The sequence below is a fragment of the Procambarus clarkii genome, chromosome 82 (assembly GCF_040958095.1).
Source record: "Procambarus clarkii isolate CNS0578487 chromosome 82, FALCON_Pclarkii_2.0, whole genome shotgun sequence".
Classification (NCBI taxonomy): domain Eukaryota; kingdom Metazoa; phylum Arthropoda; class Malacostraca; order Decapoda; family Cambaridae; genus Procambarus; species Procambarus clarkii.
Window position 1 is genome coordinate 7,211,868 of NC_091231.1, and position 22,460 is coordinate 7,234,327.

The following is a 22,460-nucleotide window of genomic DNA, read 5'->3' on the forward strand; positions in this document are numbered from 1 at the left end:
GAATGGACGCAAATGTCACAAGCCATGGGGTAAAAGGCATCGTCCATCCAACGGTGGCATGGTGGAAACAGAATTAATGCAGTGATATGCAGCAATATCGATGGACATCCCTCAAACTCGCAAGTAACAAGTGTGGGCTCTGTGGGTTGATCTATGATGAACCACACTAAAAGACTCATGGGGCTTACCAGGGCCTGAAGGTAATGATCAAGTAGAACACCTAAGCACTAGAGTGGCTTGCCATAAGAACCAATTCCAAATGCAAACGTTAACATGAACACGGCTACATTGGGCATCAAGAGCATGCCATATGAACAAGCACATGAATGAACCCTTAATCATTAAAGCCCCTAAATACACCAACCTTAGAGCCTTGCAGAGGAGTCACTCACCCTTGCACTACTCCGGACAATGCACCCTACAAAGTAGACTGGCCTCTAAAGGATGAACTCCTGAATGCACTAGGAAAATTGCCAGATTTTTTTACCTTGTGATTCTCAGTATGATAATGACCAAATTTGATATTAGTAAACTTCTGCAGCTTAACATACGCTGGCAGCATGCTTCAGATATCCTTAAATATGCAGACAGAAGGAAATGACCCAAGAGTTTAGTTTGAGAATTAAATAGTGTTTCTTGAAACTCTTAGCATTTTGTGGAGAGACTGCAAATGTGTATGTTGGTCATTTTGCAGGACCTCATAAATTAATAAGAAATGTATTATTATATTTATTGAAACAGTTCTTCATTGTTGGTATGGCATTTTTGGATTTTATGCAATTGCATACGAGTCAAAAGTCAACTGCATAGAACACACAAGCACTTTGTATCTGACCAAATATACCTGGTGAATAAGGTCAGATTCTAATCAAGCTTATATAAAAGTAACATTTTTGAGAGAGAAGAGAAGCAGAAGAAGAAGAAGAAGAAAAAAGGGCCAATATGACCTGTAGCTCAGCTGAAGTATGTACTTTCTCTCAGGTGGTCATGAATGTGTTTATTTTCTGTGAGAGGTGAGATAACCTAGAAGTTACTGAAGAAGGAAAGAGATTGTACCTGGATGGGGTTCTGAGAGTTCTACTCCCCAAGCTCGGTTTGACTTGAGAGTTGGTCCAACAGACTGTTGCTTGGAGCAGCCCACAGGCCCAGATATCCACAACAGCCCGGTTGGCTCTGCACTTCTTGCATAAAACTGTCCAGTTTTTTCTTGAAAAGTTATGAAGATACCTCAGGGATGCAGCCAGCACTATTACATTTTCCATTTCTGGAATTATTCTATTAGAAAATTTATGTTTAATCCAAAAGTAATTATAATATACATTGCAGAGCCCTATATACTGTACTGATTTGTATAAATGAACATATCCTGGTGCACTTACTATAGAACTATAGTGCTCTATAATAATAAAGATAATAAATTTGCTGGGGACAGGAAGCCAGTGTATATGAACTGTATACTGCAAACTTGTATCAAAGTCACCTAAGGCAAATCGCCTTACCTAAGGCTGCATCCTACGTCACCTAAGGTTGCATCTCTCCAAGATGCAACCCGACACCAATTGCCAAACTCCCAGGTACCTATTTACATCTGAGTGAACCGAGCCATTTGGTAAAAGTAAACAAGCTCAACCATTTCTGTCTCGACTGGGATCCCTCAGTTAGGAATTGATAATGAAAATGACTGCACTAAGACCCGCTCATATTAAATATTTTTTCCTACGTATATAATTCTCTGAGTGCATTACTTTGTAATACTATTTAGGATTATACTGTATCCTATTTAGGAAAAGGATAAGATGTAATGCTATTACTGTACTCAATACATTTTATTAAAAGATATATTACATATTTACATTAAAAAAAAAGGATGGGGGGGTTCAAAATTGGGAATTGTAGTCCCATTTTGTAACTTAATAAAAATTTAAAGATGCTACCAGACAAATTTTGAAATGTCAAAAAAACCTTGTCTAACACAATAGTATTGGTCTCCAGCTCCTGGGCACTGACTTAACACTTTAGTGACTGTATTAAGCAAGCAAAATCTGTGTAAATAATCAATCAAATGACTATTTATCACTTCAATTCCAGCCAGAGAAAAGTCTGGAAATTAATTATCAGTATAAAATTAATTCACTCTTTCACAAAAGACTGCACAGGTCTCTCAAGCATTAATTTATTCTTTCTTATAACAGTTTTGAGGATCAAGAAAGGATGAAACCAATGCTTATTAAGAAAACAAGCTTCAAATAATTGTGGAATTACTACAAATTAAATAATAAATTATATCTTGAGAATATTGTATGCAGCTTGTCAACATTCAAACCTATACATGCCAGTAAATGTAATTACTAAATGTGGGATCACAATACTACTCTAATGCAGTCCAACCTCAAGACCCCTTAGTAGATGACAACTAAAAATTACAATGGTACACACTTTTTTTGTATAGTGTACCAATGAGATTACATTCATACATATTAGGAGATATTTGCAAGTCTCTCTACTTAGCAAGCATACAGATCATGTGACTAACAAATTGGTGTAAAACCATGATTAGTTTACCACATGGATGAATCAACGTCGAGCTGAAAATGGTACAATGTAGTTTTTATTTTTTCTCCAGTGGATTTCCATGCAATATTGCAAGTTTTTTAATTGAAGGATGTGTTTCAAGTGTCAGCAACATGTCTAGGAGAGGGTATTGAAATAGCAGGCTGAAGCAACTTAGAAAAAAGATTTGGAACTTCATTCCTGTTTGTTAGATACTCCTAATGGTTAAAGTGAGAGGTATCACAAACAAGCCTTCAGAGACTGATGCCAATAAGCTCTTAGATCACCTCAGAGGTTTTAATTTTGTCTCCAACCATCAACAAGAATTCAGCAAAAGAATTTTCTGATGTGACAAACATGTTAGATATTTATAATAAGATGAAAGTAATAAAGTAGCAGTTTTTTTTAGGAGGCTACATTTTTCTAGATTGTCAGAAAGCTAGAGAGAGACTGTCCATTAAAGACTCCTATTCGAGATACAGTAAATAGGATGGTGTATAGTGGTAAATTGGGTGCAGGAGTACCAAGCAGGGAGGTAATGGATCCCATCGAGAGGGGAGATATCAAGAGGAAATGAATGGAGAACCACAAATGTCTATAATATGGCACATTGTATTCCTAATTTAAGTCAATATCCAAACAAGAGGAATTAAACTTCTTTATATCAATGTTTGCTGATGAAGTAAAAATAATCAGAATCTGAACACAGGCAGGCCAGACTTTAACCTTCAAAAATACAAAGTTCTTAATATATTAACAGGAATGAGGAGATTCTAAAAGCATTACTGTAATATATAATGAGGGGCAGGCAACTTCCCGCATTTAAATGATAGAAAACTTATTTGCAAGAATGAGCTTATGAGCCGATGCTCGACCGGACGTAGGGAGCCAGTCGGCCGAGCGGACAGCACACTGGACTTGTGATCTTGTGGTCCTGGGTTCGATCCCGGGTGCTGGCGAAAAACAATGGGCAGAGTTTCTTTCACCCTGTGCCCCCTGTTACCTAGTAGTAAAATAGGTACCTGGGTGTTAGTCAGCTGTCACAGGCTGCTTCCTGGGGGTGGAGGCCTGGTCGAGGACCGGGCCGCGGGGAAACTAAAGCCCCGAAATCATCTCAAGATAACCTTCCAAGCACATTTAGATGAATACGCAGGCACTCGTGCATGCACCCATACACACACAGACAGGCAAATGATGCATCACATAATAAATTGTCAATGTAAAGAAATGTCACATATTGGAGTGTGAATACCTGAAGTGAAACAAGATAACAGTCAGCCTACACATACTGTAATGTGAAGACTAAGGAATTCTGGCAGGGAAATGGAATTAGGATTAGTCTTGGACAGCAAATAGTCTCCAGACCCTCATATAAAGAACACAAGAGGAACCTATGATTATCTGCCACTTTCAGAATTGCTTTCAAATACAAGGATATGTGCAAAAATAAATAATCCATAGCATACCTAAAAACAAATTTAAGCAGCTGTTTAACTGTCAATCTCACAAAATAAATAGAAATCCAGACATGTTACTTAAAAAAAAAAAAAAAGAGAAAAACTAGAAGCTTCAAAATATGTCAACTTATAGACACGAGGAAAAGGTAATATAATCAAATAGAAAATGGTGACATGAATCAACAACATTGTCAACAAAGTGAAAGACATACGGAATAAATTTAAACGAAGGTACACCAAAACTTGTAACTGCACTCAGGTTAATACCCCCATGAAAAGTACCTCCTAACATATCTGAACAGCACACACATGTAAACTCCACCTGAACAACTTTACACCTCATAATATCCAGTGGTAATACACCCTCCATACATCTGTATTGCACATTCACCAATCATACTACAACCTCCGCACATCTGTATTGGACACTCGCCAGTGAAACTGCACACCCACACCTGATGTATAAAATTTAATTGTCCTCCTCTTGTTGATAGTATTTATCTATTATTGCTAAACTCCTCAAAAGCAGTGAGCAACCCTCAATTTGGTTTAAATGTTTTGAGACTTGGACACAAATTTTAAGTAACAAACGGTAGATCAAATGTAAGCTAAATATGCATGATGCAAAAAATTTACTAAATCAGTTCCATAATGAAGACAACTTAAAATTGACATTAATCCAACAAACAGAATAAGTACTTTACTAAAGGTGGGATATAATGATGCTATTAAAAATTACAATGCCTCATTATGAATAATTTACACACGAATATCTTGACAAAGGTTATTACAATCCTGGCACCTAATGCAGACCCCTACTGTGAATGTAGGAGCCATGATTTCATGGAGTGTGGTATACATAATCCCCCCACAAGCACAACTAGGTGAGTACATGTATGTTTACCTAGAGAAATGTGAGAACTGGATTTTTATTTCATGTTTTATGTGAATGGTCCTGAATTGTATTAGATTAACATTTTTAACAATTACAACAGGGTTCATATTTATATTTTATATAATGTGTGTGTGTGTGTGTTTTGATGAGGAAGAAGTATTATGCATCTTTTATTTAAATGCACAGTTTACCAACTTGAGCCAGAAATGCCAGGTATATTAATCTCAGCCAGATGTAAGAGTATTTGGCACTCCTAGCTAATTATAAAGCTAGGATGTTATTTATACTGAGAAATGAATCGTGGCCATTAAGGATTGTATAGGTGGTTTTGGGTAAGAGGGTTTACAGTACAATCGGTTTACGAAGCTAGCACCGAGGCACACACTGTTTTTGGCGGGTTCTCTGCTACATGGTGTTGACCAGACATGGCTGGTGTGGTCCTATTTCTGTAATAATGTATACCTAATGTTAAATACTTGAGCCACCATTCTATTCTGGTTATAATATGTGTGCTACATATATATACTGGACCATATGGATCCTGTAATCTGAAATCCAGGCACTTCAAGTGAAGCATTTATGTTAATGTCTTGGGTTAAGTTCATGCTGCCTCCTTCAGGGAATGTAGGCCTCCCACTAGCTTGCTATGCACATGTCGTCTCCTGCCCTATGTGGAGTCAGGCACCTAACATAAAGTAGGATGTGGTAGAGCACTTTGATGTTACTTGGGAGATTAATTGATAAACAGTGTAAGCTTTAACTGAAGTTTATTTCCTCCCTTGTCTTGAGTTAGGCTGTCATTTCCTAGTAACAAATCACTGTGGTAATGTGGGAGCAAAGATCACGGGGGCTGGGCCTTGTCTTGCCTAACCTTTCACTACAGGAATTCTCAGGCAGCACTCATGACATTGAATTCATAAGCCCCCAGTCATAACAATGATCACGAATGTGGAAACGAGTATTTTATTGTTCAAGTTGCTTTAAAAATAGATTGCCAAGTAAAGAAGAGAACCGTCCCTACTAACTACGAGACTGTTAAGGTTGAGTCATTAATCATGAATTCCCTACATCACAAGAGCCAAACATAATTGCAAAATATTTTATATAAAAAGTATTTTGATCACATACATAATAAATAGTTACTAAATTATTATCGGAAGAGAGTAAACTTTCTCTTAGAAGGCAGCTGGCCATTCTGGTGCAGTAAAGCACCCTCAATATCTGTTAAGTTAGGTAGTCGACTAAGGGTTCCAAGGGCTGCTACAGCAGGCTTACTGCGTAGCATCTGTCCTGCTACTCGCACGATGTCATCTGCATTCACTTTTCCTAGAATGAAAGACATTTACTATATTTCATCATAAAGACTAAACTAAAATTGTCAATTAATATCTCAAATTGAAATCACAATATAACAGGTTGATCTATACAAAACCTTTGACTTACATGTCAAGACATGTCTTGCACACACAAGTCTTGTCACTCTCAAGCAAGTTTATAGAGACAAAATATATTCCAAAAGGATAGTGTAGGTTATGCTATTTCTGCCCTCCATCTTAGCACTTTTTTTCCTCACCCAACAGCCAATATTCAGGAAATGTATTTTCATAGTTTGAATTTTGTCACTATAATTTCACACAAAATGGCAGAATTGACAATCTCCATAAAACTTTGGTAAATCTACAATTTTGATTGTCATGGACAATGTTCCTCAGATACCCTTTCTACCTCTTTCATGAATTAACATGTCCACTACACTTCTTGCAATCTGAAGTTTCAATATTTGTTCAACCTCATAGTTCACTAAAACTTACTAATAAGGTCCATAAAATGCTGAGGTTGAAGTCTCTTGCCAGTAGCTAGCACCTGTCGCCCAATGTCCTCAAATATTACTGGGCGGCTTTCAAGATTCATTAGCAACATTGACTGCAGCTGTATTTTTGCCCTCTAAAGAAAAAACAAAACAATTTTTATTAAATCTGTTGGAAGGTCTTCAAATGCAGTTTTACATCTTAACTCTATGGGTAGCTACTCAATATACCACACAATCATATTTCACACTGTAAAAGCTGGGTTTAGCATTCAAACCTTTCCACAATATCCAAATTACATACACACACACACACACACACACACAACCATTTTCCGTTTCTGATTTTCCTCAAGTAAAATATAAGTTACATGCATTAAGGCATATTGTAATACAAATATCACTAATCAATTCATATCATCATTCACAGGATAGTACATAGCATCGTGGAGACACATCATTATATTCCAGCAGTCACCTAGAGCAGCATCCTTCTGTGTTGTGAAATCTGGTGTCCTCATGAAGTGCCACACACATTTTATATACAACATTTACTTCCACCATTCAAAACAACTATCATCCAGCCTTGTACCACATCCCATGCCAAGTTGTTCACTAATAACAGATCTCTCCTTTCAGTGGATCCTGCAACACAACACAATGCACCGAGCATTTGGGTGGATGATACCAGTTTTCAGCCATGTGAATTTTGGATTTGTGAGTACCCAGTTTGATAAGTATAGCATGCTGTGCAATAGTGTTAAAAGGAGTATTGTATAATACTGGAATAGACTACAGTAAACATTACATATTTATACTGGTTTAACTCCATTAAAACTGGATGATGTAACTACCTGGTTGAAAACTGAGGCTGATGTGACCAATCTCTTTCATGTACTCTGCTACTTCTCATAATTCATACCACAGGATTTTCCAAAATGCTCAACATTTTAATCAACTTAAGAAACAAAAGCAGGGAAAGTAGCCAAAGACTCGCAACTTTACCCTAATCATACATAAAATATTGTACCAAAGGTTAACCCTGATGAAAATAAGCAATCACAAAAGACTCAAATTACAATGAAGATACTCTCTATATACCAATAATTTATTTGCATGGTTCATCATTATATTTAGTAAAAATCAGCAGGTACTGTACTTGCCTCGAGCTCTTCCTTGCTCATATACCCAGCCATAGCAGCAAACTCTCTAGTGAGGACTTGTGTAAGCTCTCCAAGGTGGGAGGGGTGAGCAGAGGCATGGATGCAGAAGACTCCACTATCACAATATGCATGATTGTAAGCCGTTGCATTGTGCATCCAGTGATATCTGAAAAAGGAAATTAGCATCGCATAAGGACTAACTTCGTAAAGTTTCTACCATTTGGCCCTCGCTAAGCATGTTGTGACAATGAAGTAAATAAAGGGCAACTACAGACAATGAAACCAAGCTGTTAAAAGTTAACATCTAGCATGTGAGACATATTTAACACCTCACTTAACAAATTTTGTACTCAATATTTTCTATAATTTAAATACAAGGAGTGGCTTATTATCCAAGTTCAAACAGGCACCACATACCTGTTAAGAACATTGGTGTACAAACGGGTGTACATGCCCTTGCCAGGGCCACCAGCACTGAAGCTGCCACCGCCACCCATCATCATGTTCAGTACACATGAAGTAACGAAGTCATCGTGCTGATGACACACAGATTCAAGGCCAATCACCAGATGAGCTAATTCTGGTAAAGGGTTGGGGCCTAATGATACATCTGAAAGATCTGCTTCTTCCTTCAAAAGACGAATGTAAACATGTTAAAAAAAAAAGCTAGTCGTAACATCTAATATGGTAATTTAAAATCAATTTCAAAAGAAAATTATTAATAGGTATGGACAGTGACACAAAATCATCAGTTACAACAGAAAATGCAATGAGCAGAAAAGAAAAACCAACATTGAATGTAATGAAATGCCACTTTCTGGATGAGTCATGATGGCTCCCTGAAGCAGAGATGGCTTCCATCTATTAGGTCGCATCAGTTGACGAGTTCTGTTTGGCCCACTGGGCAGCAGAGCCAAAACCTGGCCCAAGAAAATGTCCAGAAAGTCAACAAACCAATGTCGACCACTGGTAGTTTCAGAGATAAATGCAGACCACTACTGGCTTCAAAAAGGCCAAAAACTTCAAAACTGCCTAACAAACTCTCCCAAACAATGTAAACAAATGATCGAATCTCTCAAAAATAGCATAAGCTAGTTAGCACTACTCCAATCTGTCAGTTGGAGGTTGGAGGGTGGGTCAGAGTGCCAGGTCTCCCCCAGTCCTCCAACCCAATTCTGGAACAGAATTTTTTTATTTATTTATTTATTTATATACACAAGAATTCTTCCATTCTTGTACAGCCACTAGTATGCATAGTGTTTTGGGCAAGTCCTTAATCCTACGTTCCCTGGAATACGACCCCACGAAAAATCGTTTAACAACCAAGTACCCATTTTACTGTTGAGCTAAACAGAGGTTACAGTTAAGGATTTGCGTCCAGTAAATCCTCCCCGGCCAGGATATGAACCCAGGATAGAGCGCTCACGAAATGCCAGGCGAGTGTCTTAATCACTACACCACGGAGCCTGCTATATGTGAAACAATCACCCATGGACAAATCTAGATGGGAGGCAGGGAATCCAGAAGCCACCGGGGCTCATCCAGATAGATGATTCATCCTGGCCCTGGGCCCAAGCTTAACTTGTGTAAGCCTAATTCATCATGGTGTTGCTTGGAGCAGCCCACAGGCTCACATATCCTTTACAGTTTGATTGGTCCGGCACCCCTTGCAGAAAACTGTCCAGTTTTCCTGAAAGACTTTCAATTTTGTTCTGGCAATATTTCTTAATACTTCCTGAGAGGATGGACAGCTGTGGACCTCTGATGTTCAGAGCATGTTCTCTGATTGTGCCTATGGTCCCTCTACTCTTCCCTAGCTGTATTCTGCATTTCCTTCAATATCATTCACTCCAGTATGTTGCTATTTACTGTAAAAATCTGGGACCTGGCCCTCCAGTATGGAGAGTGGGGGATAGTTCTTCAAAATCATACTAGGAAGGGGATAAGAAAACCCCTTACCCCCTGAAGCAAAAGGTCCTTGTCTGAGAGGACAAAGACCAATTAGGATCCAAGGCAACCCAAGGACCCATATCAAACTTTCCCGGATATGCCAAACCTGGAAGCCAAACATGAAGACTCTGGGGAGAGACGGAATCCACCCATCACTGCCAGAATACAAAAGTATCATCTGAAAGAGTTGTTTTGGAAGAAGGGGGTCAGCTGGAGAAAGGAAAACCATAAAAACTTCAGACTAGGTGATTCAACTGTCTCTGTGCCCAAAGTGTAAGGAGCTAACTCTGGAAAAGGCCGAGCAACATCCCATGCTAAACCCTGTGCCAACTCTGAAATCCTTGGATGTTTCGGACCCAGTAGCAGGGAAGGGAGGAACAGAAGCTGGGCACACAATGCTCAGGGGAAGGAAGAGGAGGCGCAGATGGTGCCCTGGTAGAATTCACCAACACCCCCAAATCCGTGTTCCCTAAAAACCAAGACTTTGAGGCATCCAACTGGGCAAAAGCTGTGAATGGTGAAGGCAGGAAAAATAAACCCATAAAGCAGCAGCTGCCTTATAAGCTTAAGCTTCATTATGAGGGTCAGAGAGAAGCGCCACATGGGGAAACAAACCCTGAGGATCCAGGGTCATAGGTGTTACTGACCTCAGAAGCAGCATGTCAGAGGCAGAAAGAATGATTGTTGCCCTGTGGCAAAAATGACAAACAGCCCTCAAACTCGCAAAAGACAAGAGTGGGTACAGAGGGGAACAGCTATAGACCTCGCCGAAATCCACAGGGAATTACCAGGACCCCAAGGAGTGACAGAACAAGACACCTTGGCACTGGAGATGCTCCACAAGAATATTATAAGTAGACCGACACAGCCTAATTACAGTAATATTGACTTGAAGGACTACTTCAGTGTGCTGTGTAAAACAAGCATATGAATCCCAGGTGCACCCCAACCAACCAAAATGTTTCACTCAAATCAAGGGGTCTAGATGGGCAGCCAAAAACCCAAGGTAAGCTCCCCCACCCTGGTGATCTGGTCTCTAAAGAGCAAACTCTTAAACACACCAAAGAGAGCTTTACCAGCGCAGCAACAGTACTATGGAGCACAAGAATGAAGCCCCAAGCACATGCAGTTCCAAGTGCCTTACCAGCCAGGCCCACACAACACAAACCATACAGAAAACACACCCATGAAGCAAACTAAATGTAGAACACCACAAAGCAAATGGCCTTCGCAGGACAGTCCAAGGATGGCAGGCTCTTAGCTAAGGAGCAGCGGGGCCCACATGGCTTGTTAGCGACCCAGAACCCCTCCTAAGAACACCTGTGTGTGTGTATGCATCAGACAACTGCATTAGAGGCCTAGGGGAGGAGACTCGGTTCCCTGGAGGTAGTGCTAACATGAATTTCTCAAAACTAGCACAAGGAATTGTTTGCTTGCATTGTTAAGGGAAATTTGGCAGTTTCAAGACTTCGGTGTGTTTAAACTCAGCAATTGTTTGTATTGGTTCTCTGACTTTCTGGATTCTTTCCAGGTAGGCTGGCAGAATGTCACCTGTTCTGTGCCTCTGAGGGGAATGGGTTCTGACTGGTTCCTTGGTAGGCCAAACAGAACTCTGTGGCGAATGCGACCTGGAGATGGGAGCCGTTTCAGTGAGATAGCTTCAGGAAGCCTCAAGGGGCTTCCCCAGAAAAGTGACTTTCTACACATTATCAATGCCTACAGCTTTCCTATATTTCAGCTTTTGCACTAAAACTGGTCCAAGGCAATAATGCCTGCCATTCTCACACCAGTAAAACCAATCATGTTTACATATGCACTTCATTCAATTATTCAACCTATATGATTTTCAATGTACACTTTTCCTACTCTGACTTTCTTTAATAATTAAGTCTCCAATGAATCTATCTTATACTTTCACTGGCTTTGACTAATCTTTTCTTTACACATTCTACTTTTCCAGCAATAACCTATTTTTAACAAGAATTCAGAATTATTATTTATGAAGCTCATCATTTACCTGTTACAGTACTGAGCTGTAATATACCACCTGTATCCATTATCCTGATCTACTACTGAAAATAAGAAAATAAAACATTCAATCCAAAATGGTTACCTAACATGTAGTTCAATCCCTTCAATGTCGTGATTCTCAATGGATGTCACAATATACAGTAATACACACGAGCTTAATTTTTTGGATGCTGTACACATTAAGGAACTGAAAAGCAAGACTAAAATCTAATGCAGATTTTCCTGTTAACAATGATGGTTATGGAAGTCACCTTAATGAGCCCTCCTGTATACTGCTGATACGGAATGATCAACATCAATAGAGCGACTGCTATACAAGCTAGGATCATCTTCCCATATAGCTGGACTTTCCACAAAGAACCTAAAAAAAAGAGAAGAAATGTATCACATGTAGACTAAATACGAGAATATTTTTACTACCTCATTTTATTTTGTACCCGATGTTGAGAAAATGTAATTACGTGTAGTGATTTTGTTTGATGTGATGAATATGTGCTTTGGAGGGGGTAAGAGAATATCGAGTACTACTCATAGTGGGACAGCACTAGTGTCCCACCGTGAGTACTAGTAAGAACATTGTGATGCAATCTCTGCATTTGAAGGTTCCCGTAAGCTATCGTATAATCTGTCTAGCTGGCGCTATACTAGTACAATTATTGTTTGTTGTTAGTTAATGTCTTTTACCTAAGCACACAATGATCCCTCCTTTGTCCAGGAAATCTCTACCCACTTGTCCAATTCTACCCTGAAAATTTGACATAACAGACAGCTTGCTTACTCTTGTTTAAATACTGTATTACTGGTATTACCTCCAGGTTTTACTAACAAAAACATTTGAAAGTCACAGGCACACTAGCCAAGAATATGTAGCTGATATCTTACAATTCAAACAAGTCTGCTTGCAAAGCCCATTTTTAAGCAAATATTTAATTATTCAAAACATAATGGTGCTTCCTTACAATAATCCATAAAAGTCTTGAATAAGGATTTTTCCTTAGTGAAACATGAACTGAGGTGCTAACAATGAACAAGGCCTGTGTGGAAGCTGCAAGGATGGCATAAACATATTTGGGGGTACTGATTATGACAATTCACGAGACCTGTACATCTGGTCTTATGATGCAGAGGGGTGCTCCTGTGGATAACTGCAGTATAAGTGGTGGTATTTATGTGATGCAATAAAGTTTAAATTTAACAAATAAAGGTGATTTTATTTATCTTAATAACCATCTTTCACAATATTGCTCACTTCGTTTCTCATGGCTGATGCTTCCCACCTCATAAACGTGAGACATAGGGGTGATGATAATGCACGTATGTATGTTATAGTGTATGTTTAAATTCCATCTACATGCTGTTTCCACAGCTACAAGGACATGCTCCCCAGCAAAAATTTAGGAATTACTGTAACTTTCTGAAGTATATATTCATTAGGTCAGTTTAAATTCAATTAATTCTTAATGTAATAATAATAATCACAAATTGCAATGAAATAAGCAACATATCTCTTACAAAATGTAAGTACTGTACATACTTCTGAGCACTCTCCACTAAAGCATCATGATCAACACCCACACCAGCTAAGACCATTCTTGAGGGAGTGTGGTGATGCTTGAGGTAAGTGAAGAGAGTTGACCGGTCAATCTTCATGACATTCTCTGGCGGGCAGATCTTGGGTAGACCCAACGTGTTGTCTCTGAAGGAAGCCTAATAGAATTATATTGAGAAATCACCCTTATCAATGACTTAAAAACTACAGTACACTCTCTCATGCCATATCCCCCCCCCCCCCCCACACATGCACAAGGTCAGGAGTGGTGTCTCAAATTCATAAATATACTGTGATCTATTACAGAAGGTGGATAGTGATGATTATTTGAAAATAAATAAATATATATATATATATATATATTAGGATAAATTTGGGAAATATATTATATATATTTATTATATAATTTATAATATATAAATTTGGGAAAAACTTATAGCTAGGCCAATCTAAACAAACAAAATGGCCAATGCCATAGATATTGGTATGTCAATATGAGAGAATAATTTCAAGGCTTCACTCAGGAGGAAATTAATAATGGTGGGTTTATGGGCAGATTAGTGAAAGTTGAGGATCTGCTAAAAGATTTGTAAAGAAAACCTTTATTAAAAAAATTGAGAAATTGAAGATCTAAAAAGTAAAACAAGTGTTTTACAAGAAAACATTATTCAGAAAGAACAGGATGTTGCCAGCTTGACAATTAAAATTAAGGTAAGGGCACAGAAGGATAAATAAAGGAACCAATGAAAGAAAATGAGCCAGGGAAAATGAAGGGAGATACATTTGAAGAAATAAATAAAAAGACAGATAGATCTTCTTGAGGTTAGGTTATCTAGAGATGATTTCGGGGCTTTGTTCTCAGCAGTAAAAAAGAGAGCCAGAAAGAAATGTTGAGAAAGGGATAACGGACAAATGTAAAATAGAACCAGCCCTATTCTATAAATTCATTAAGGGCAAACTGCAGGTAATGGATAAAATTCAGAGGTTGAAAATGGGGAACAGATTAATGGAGAATGATCAGGAAATGTGTGAAGCACTAAACAAACGGTGCCAAAGTCTGTTTGTGCAAAAAATGTAGTCTGCATAGAACCATTTCCAAAAGATAAAAATTCCAATCATTCAGTATATGAATGATGGGCATTCATATACTGCTCTTCTTTCAGTCTATATGGTCTTCCTTGCTAGATGAATAGAGCTAAGTTAGGATTTACATTTGAATTCTTCATGTTCACATGATTTCCAGCTTTGAAACTTACTGCATGTATCATCTCCATTAGCAATGTGTCCTTCTCTGGTCGTAGCTGCAAATCTTCAAGGTCAAAGCTCACAGACATTCTTGCATCTGTAACCTAAAAAAAGGCAAAATTAAGTTAAATTTAGAACACAATACTGTATATGCAAAGGAAACTATAAAACAATATGGGTGAAATTAACTTGATTTCTGTATAGCTATGATGGCTTGCTTCTTTTACTCATAGACTAGATATATTTGGAAGCGTTACACTCCCAATGTGCAAAAACAATTTTTTTTAGTTTTGCTTATTAAGTTATTCTGACATTTAAAATAGGGAAAGGGTGCACTCTTAAAAAGATAAATTAAGGCCCAGCTGTCAGCCAGGTTTCAATTATCTTATTGTCTCAGGTTTTTGCCAGCTTTCAGCATGTGACAAGATGGGCAGGGTGTTTGCAAACACTTGAGAATGAGAATGAGCATGAGTGGGTGTTTGTAGGTGCTTCACACACACTTTCAATGGTAGTAGAAGCTTCTGCCACCCAGACAGTGTACATTTCCACATGCCCACCTTGAGTTTACCCTGAAGATCTAAGCATCTGCTCTAGATAATGGGGACAACTCCATTAACCAAACACTCGTCTAGTTAATGGGGATGAAGATCCAACTATTTACATGTCCAGATACTCTGAAAACCCTCAAAAACAATGAGGGTTCCACTGTAAAACCATATTTATATATACAAAAAATAGGGATGGATATTTTTTTCAGTAGATTCAGCTGTGGCAGAGGTAGCACTTCACTACCTGCTGTATTCTATACTGTATGCTACCCACTATGTAGTAAGAGTAAGTGTTCTGCGATAATGCTGCCAGTGCAACAAAACACTGCTCCGAGAGACTGCCACAGCTGAAGAGTAACGTCTTGCATTTGTTCTACCATATATGTATGGCAACAAATTATTGAGAGAACAAACTTTTAAGCTAACATTAAAAAAAAAAATCAATCATATGTCCTACCTCTTCTGGCAGCAGCTGGGGTCTCAGGATGACCTCAGACAAAATTTCAACTGCATCAGACATGCCTTTCGACTCTACAGATGCTGCATATATGAAGGTATCCCTGAAAGATATATGGCCATTAGGCAAAATTATTAAATATTCTTACTCTTGAAGTTCCATCAACTAGAAGACATCCATACCTTGCTAACTGAAGATTCAGTGGTCTAGGACCTTGTAAACTTGTGACAACATTACAGTACTGTATATATATAATACCAGTTCTACCACTGGTAAAACATGGTATATACCTATAATGAAACTAACTTTCAAATATTTAAACAGATCTTTTAACTCTACTACAGTACTTGATTTCCAAAAATTTGCCAAGACCAAAACTTAATTTTAAAATACAGTAATGTTAACATTTGTTATAAACTAACATCAGGAATTAAAGAAAAATGGTTGTATACAGAATTCTTCTCTTGCGTTACGAGAAATGTAAAGTGGATTAGGGAAGAGGGCACCCAACAACCCTAATTTGTTGCTACCTTCTGGTGCCCACAAGGCCTGTACTCTGACCAGGGCTCCTGGTTATTTGATCAACCAGATTCTTGGTGCCCATCACAGTCTGGCAGTGGCACTGCAGCTGGGTTGATTGGGTACTCTGAAGATTATCATTAAGTTTCTTAAAAAAAAATCAAATACTGAACAATTTGGAGGATGTTAATCTAGCCAACTTCTTCAAAAGGTCAGATGTAACAAACAAGAAGCAATGGTTTCAAGCTCAACAAGGCACAGTGTAGGACTGACAACAGATGTTTTTTCACCCATAGGGTTATAAAATCATGGAACCACTTACCTGTCAAAGCCATAAATGACAAAACACTGTGAATTTTTAAATCCAGCTTGAAAAAGTTATCAGGTACAAATGGGTGGGGGGGGAACCTTTGACAACACCATTTCAACAATCACTACACTGTAGTTTGTTGAAATGGCCTTGACAAGGACAGGAAGCTGGTAGATGCCTCCTACTCCTACTACACTGTAAACTAATAAGTGAAATAAAAGTATCCAAGGTGAATACTGTATACAAGTTTTTTCCTCTTCCAAAGGTGTCAACACTTTTGTGTGGGGCATCAAATGACAGTGACTTCACCTACCCAGCTAATAGCCTAAGCTACTCTATCCCTTTGAGATGTAGTTCTTTCTAACCTCAAACATACCTGAACTTGAACCACCCAGCTTCCTCCTATTGTACACAAAACAGGAGTCTTTTTGTTTTGTGGGCAAGTGAGGTGACAATTTTAAAGATAGATGCTGTTGAAGGGTAAAGGGAGAAAAGATAAAAACAACAGTAGTAGTAGTAGTAATACTGTGGTAATTTTACCAATGTCAACAAACCATGCACTAGTATTCAAGGGCACTTTCGGATGGCAGCTCAGGTCACTCAAGGGTTCAACCTGCCTGCTTGTCTTATGCTCAGCCACCGATCTCCATTAAATAGAAGGGACTACAATGTAATTATTAGACATAAATCAGCTATTTTGATTATGTATAAATAGAAGCTGCTTCGAAACATACACTGGTGGAACTTCTGCAATTTCCTCTGTTCTTGTAACACTTGTTCACATGATTTTTGTCAAAGGTAAAGGATTATCCCCTATAACAACAGATAATGGAGATGGGGTGTCCCAAAATAATAAGCAAATTACCTAGTCCAGTATATAATTTTTAAGTCTTAGCTTGCAATTAAAAATGCTAAAACTATTTTATACAACATTACCTTGATGATTGGCAGTCGCAAATGCCTCCGAGTTTTTCGAAAGTACCCATTATTTGCTCTCGACTCATATTCAGGGTTTTCTGCAAAATAAACACAGTACCAATTATTATCAATAAATCTACAAGACTGATTAAACAGTACTTCATATATTTAAAACAGGGGCAGAATATACATACTTGTTTTCAAACACACTTGTTACCACTTACTGCATCTAAAAAGAATATTAATTATTTAGTATATAATAATTTTCTCACGCTCACAAATTTTCTCATAGACAAATCTAAAGATGAATTAATTTACATTTCTTGGTATTAAATTGGGTTAACAATTTAACCTTCAACCCCTTAACTGTGCATCACATTCAGAGATGGTTTTCGGTACTGTACTGTGAAGCACTTGACACTCGCATGGGTACCTGGGGCTTGCTTTCCTTATAGATGAGGTTATCCTGCACCATACAATCAGCAAGGCAATTATTGTTAAATCACAATCTGATGTTTCCCACCAATGCTTGAATATTTCTGGATGACATCACTAGACAGAATAGTAGCAGACACTTCCTTTGAGTTGAACCAAGAACAGATATACATGCAATATAGGGTGTACATATAATTAAAGCCTATAATACTATAGTACTTTTGTCATTTGTCATTTGAGAAAATAAATGATATGGAATGATAACCCACTATTTTGAAAACACAAGAAATGTAGACTAAATATTTTGGTCCCAAACTGGGACCCCTCTTCAGAAGTCTGAAGAGTAGTGGCAAGAACAAAGTACAGACAACAGTGTAGAGAAACACCAACAATAAAGATGACTATCCAATCAAATGGAGAGATACATAATGCAAGTGTTTAGAAAGCGAAAAACTTGAGCGAGTTTAGATCAGTGACACAAACAGGTATCGCTTTAGACGAGTTTCAACGGGGAACTATTTGGCGCTAGTGCCAAGTGAGGCTAACCTGGAGACAATAGTCTTGTTATTTAAATCACTTAATATTCTATACACAGCCCTGTAATACTGCTCTTTCCATTCTTTTAGTGCTACACTTTTACCAATTTTCCTCAATGTTGGAGACATGAAGCCAGTCGAGACTTACCAGGATTCTCCTAGCCAACGCTTATCTATTCTACACCTACAGTCTGGCCCTTGTCAAGAGGATGTTTGTCTTTGTATTCTCAAGGCTCACATTGACATTTTCAAGATGCAGGCAACCAACAGTTGACTAATGCCAAGGTACCTATTAGTGAAAAAAGTCCCCCTGCCTGGCAATCGAACCCAAGACCAATTGGTCATGAGCTGACGGTGCTAATCACTCATTATAGAACACCACCTTTTATTACTGAAAATCTAATATACACAAGAAAAGTCTCTGTAAATCTCCCAATTCACTTTTCACTTCAATTACCATTCAATTGTTCCTAATATACTAATATTTGTATCAACATAAAATTATTTTAATGCCCACATAATTAAATACATAATTCTCTAAATTTAACAATTACAGTACTGTATTTTTCTTAAGAAATATTTCATAATGTCATGTTTGATTACCAACTTAACTATTATTCCTTACCCCAAATGACAACTTTTCAAGAAAATGAGAGATCCCACTTGGATATGCAACTTCATACCTGCTTCCACTGTCAATAACAACTGTAAAAAAACAAAAGTGTTATTAAAAGAGAATCCTTATATTATACAGATCCTTAATCTAAGTTATTGTACTTAGATAATAAAGAAAAAGTGAACCATTAACAAGTTAGTATGTAAAGAACCTTTCAGAGAAGAATTACTTGGCTGCTCCCTAAGGTAAGGACTGCTGTGAATATAATACAGGATCTTGCAAACTTAGGACAAAATACTCTAAACCATAGATATAAAGAACGTTTCAAATGGTCTATACTTGGTCATTGTGCATGTTATGTTGGGATTTATTTTAGCAGATTTATGTTGTTTATGATTTATTTATTTATGATTTATGTTATGGGATTTATGTTGTACTGTAATTGGTTAAATTATTTAGAGCCATTTGAAAACAAATTATTTATTTGGGTGAATGTGTATTATTTGAGTATGAGTAGGTAAGATGGTACGAGTGTTAGCTTAGCTAACATGGCCTAAGGAACACTGAAAATGTAACATAGGATCTTGTATCCTTACAGGGTCATTAATAGTGCTAGGGAGTCGCTTAAAAAAATTCAATCCATCATTAAGGATCACCAACCACCTTCTTGGCTCTATTCCATGATTTTTCCATATCTTCTGAACGTGGTACTGGGACATCTCTCTTTCCACTTCTCATCTTTGGCAAGGATCAGGTTCAGGATGTCTGCTTCTGGGCCGCAATTTATTTTATTCCCAATAGCAACTTCCAATTTATCCCGTGGTACAGGTTAGCTCTTTCCACAATTTTGCCACTGGCAGTCACACAAGTGATCTCTTATTCTTGACTAGAATAATACTTTCTCCTGTGGCTTCCTAGTACATTACATGATGCCGCAGTGATAATTTGAAAATAACTCTGTGGCACTGGTGTCAAATGTCATCCTGCCCAACCAATAATGCAGGAATCTTACCATAACACAGCAGATCAAATATCTCCGAGAGTGACAGAATGAGGAAGCCAAGTAATGATTTCAAGGTACAGAATCTTCAATGACAAGTCTTTAATTAAAATACAGTACAGTAATTCACTGAACCTTAAAAAGCTATCATGAGAATACTTATTAAAACAAAATAAACTTGACAATTTAATTGAGACTATATAAGTTATTACCAAGAAGTGCATGGTATTAATAGGAGCAAACTTTTTAGGCATCATCTAATGTAAATAGCTAAAACCTTACAGTACTGTACTTCTAAGACTAACTGATTGTTAGACAAAATGAGAATATTAATAATAATGTAATACAGTATAGCTAAACTGTACCTCCAACAGTGCAAAAATTCCCAAATTTTGGTTCAGAAGCCACACGAAGTCCATTTTCTAAAGTTGTAACCTTGGTCTCTGAGGGAGTGCTTGATACTGTTGCGTACACTGGCTGAGGAAGCCAAGGGACAGGTTTGCTCAAGGATACTTTGGTGATAGGTGGAATACTGCTCGACCCCACGTCTCCCCCAGAAAAAAATCGTACTATTCCAGTTGCACATTTCCTGAAAACAATACCATAATACGATACACAACAGTAGTCAAAGGCCTCAAAATTCTCATACTGTAGTGGTATGTAATGTAGCTGTGAAAGACAAAACTTTAATAAAACAGTAAAATACACTATGGAGAGAGAATTTGTCAACTTATCTTCTAAAGTTAAAAAAAAAATTAAGAAAATTTGAGAAGTTTCATGTTCTCAAGGCATAGATATCACTTAAACTCAGGATTCGAACCCAGGCCACCGTGGGTCTCCCCGTTAACAGCGCTGCTGCAATGACTACTGCACCAGCAATCTTTCAGATGATATACTGTACAGTATATTAATATTAACTTGGTATATTAACTATTATACTAAGTTAATGTAATGGCTGAAAGATTTTTTTTTATTACTATTTTTTACCACAGACGTGGCCACACATTTACAATGCTAACCAGCATACAGTATACAGTATACATTTTCTTCCGTCCTCCATGGACAGGGTTAGAGATCTGTTAAAAATATAGTTCAGGGATTTATTGAACAATCAACCACAGATGATTGTAGTGCTTTTAAAGTGCTAAGCTAACCTACATACGTAAATACATAGATACACAGAATTACGTCTGACCTACATAAAGTGTTGTTCAATGTGTCTTTTACATAGTGTCATTAATGTGCATTTACAAACGTATTACATTTTGAGTGGTGGATTTTTTCCACTAATCTAGCAGTATCAGGCGTGATAAAATTTACCCAAACGTTAATGTCTAGCTGTGGAAAGTGAACCTCGGACCATATGTATATTGGCCAACTGTGATCGAGGACCCTGCAATATCCTACTGGAGTGAGCTGCTAGGTTAAGTTAGCCAATAGAAAATACATACCAAATTTGAGATAAACCCAAAGCAACAAAAAAAACTCATTCTAATGATTGTCCTAATTTTTGTAGTTGAGGATAAGAAGCCTGTGTGTGTGTATACTCTTCGGGCTCGACCTGTCCGTCATAGGCACTAAAGAAATGGTGACCCTCAGGCAAGTTCATTTAAATTGTATCGAGGGCTGGGATGGCCGGGGCTAGCCAGGGCTGGACTTCTGGTTTTAACTGCAGTCTGCAACCCGTCTTAGGTACGAAGTTTCTTGTATTTCTTCATGGCAACTAGCCCAAGAACCACACACGTCTTGGGACCTTACAAGTCCAAAGAACAAAAATTCTTGTCACTTCATACCCAAGACGGTTCGCCAGTGTATTTTAAAACTAACTCAGCGTAATGCTATTTTAAGATTTTAACCATTACGAAACGAACCTACAGTCGAGAGGTGTATGTATGAGTTTCTCGTGTCCAAGAGGCAGACACGTGTGGGGCAGACCACTGATCTCCTATAGGTGACTCCCAGCCACAACACACTCTCTCTACGCACACACACACACTTTCTCACACTCTGAGGGTGTCCCCATGAGGAGGGGGTAAAGGTGATATAATACCTGGCGAGGCCAGAGGCCCTAGGGGTGAGAGAGAACATGTCCAGCGACGCCGTCAGCCCCACCAACACTACAGCAGCCGACGCGTCCCGGCCACACTAATATAATTGTTATTATTATTATTATTTCTTTTTGTATTTTTGCCCACAAGATGGGTATAGGGTGCATAATAAATGAACTAATCTAAAAAAAAACTGTATTTTTGCCACACGGCAATTAATATAATTATCATTATTTATTTGTGTTGTTGTTGTTAGTAAAGATTCGCTACCTGGAACTAAAAGATCCAAGTAGCACGGGCTATGGTGAGCCCGCAGTGGAGTTTTTTATTTGTGTATTTTTGAGTCGATGCATATTTCTATAAGCATTTCAGTGTATCTCATATACGGTGCACATCTCTCTGCATCAGATTTATCATCAGGAGCGT

General features: G+C 38.0%; 1 protein-coding gene across 1 annotated transcript; it reads right to left on the reverse strand.

The window, feature by feature from the left end:
* Positions 1 to 1,802: 1,802 nt before the first annotated feature.
* Positions 1,803 to 22,127, reverse strand: LOC123764346 (mitochondrial-processing peptidase subunit alpha). The gene is given in 13 exon segments (XM_045751991.2): positions 1,803 to 6,228; positions 6,714 to 6,846; positions 7,873 to 8,038; positions 8,290 to 8,501; positions 12,105 to 12,128; positions 12,130 to 12,214; positions 13,388 to 13,560; positions 14,659 to 14,751; positions 15,653 to 15,755; positions 17,418 to 17,497; positions 18,996 to 19,075; positions 20,352 to 20,575; positions 22,037 to 22,127. Coding segments are annotated over 13 exon segments (1,587 nt in total). The 5' UTR covers positions 22,075 to 22,127; the 3' UTR covers positions 1,803 to 6,052.
* Positions 22,128 to 22,460: the final 333 nt, after the last annotated feature.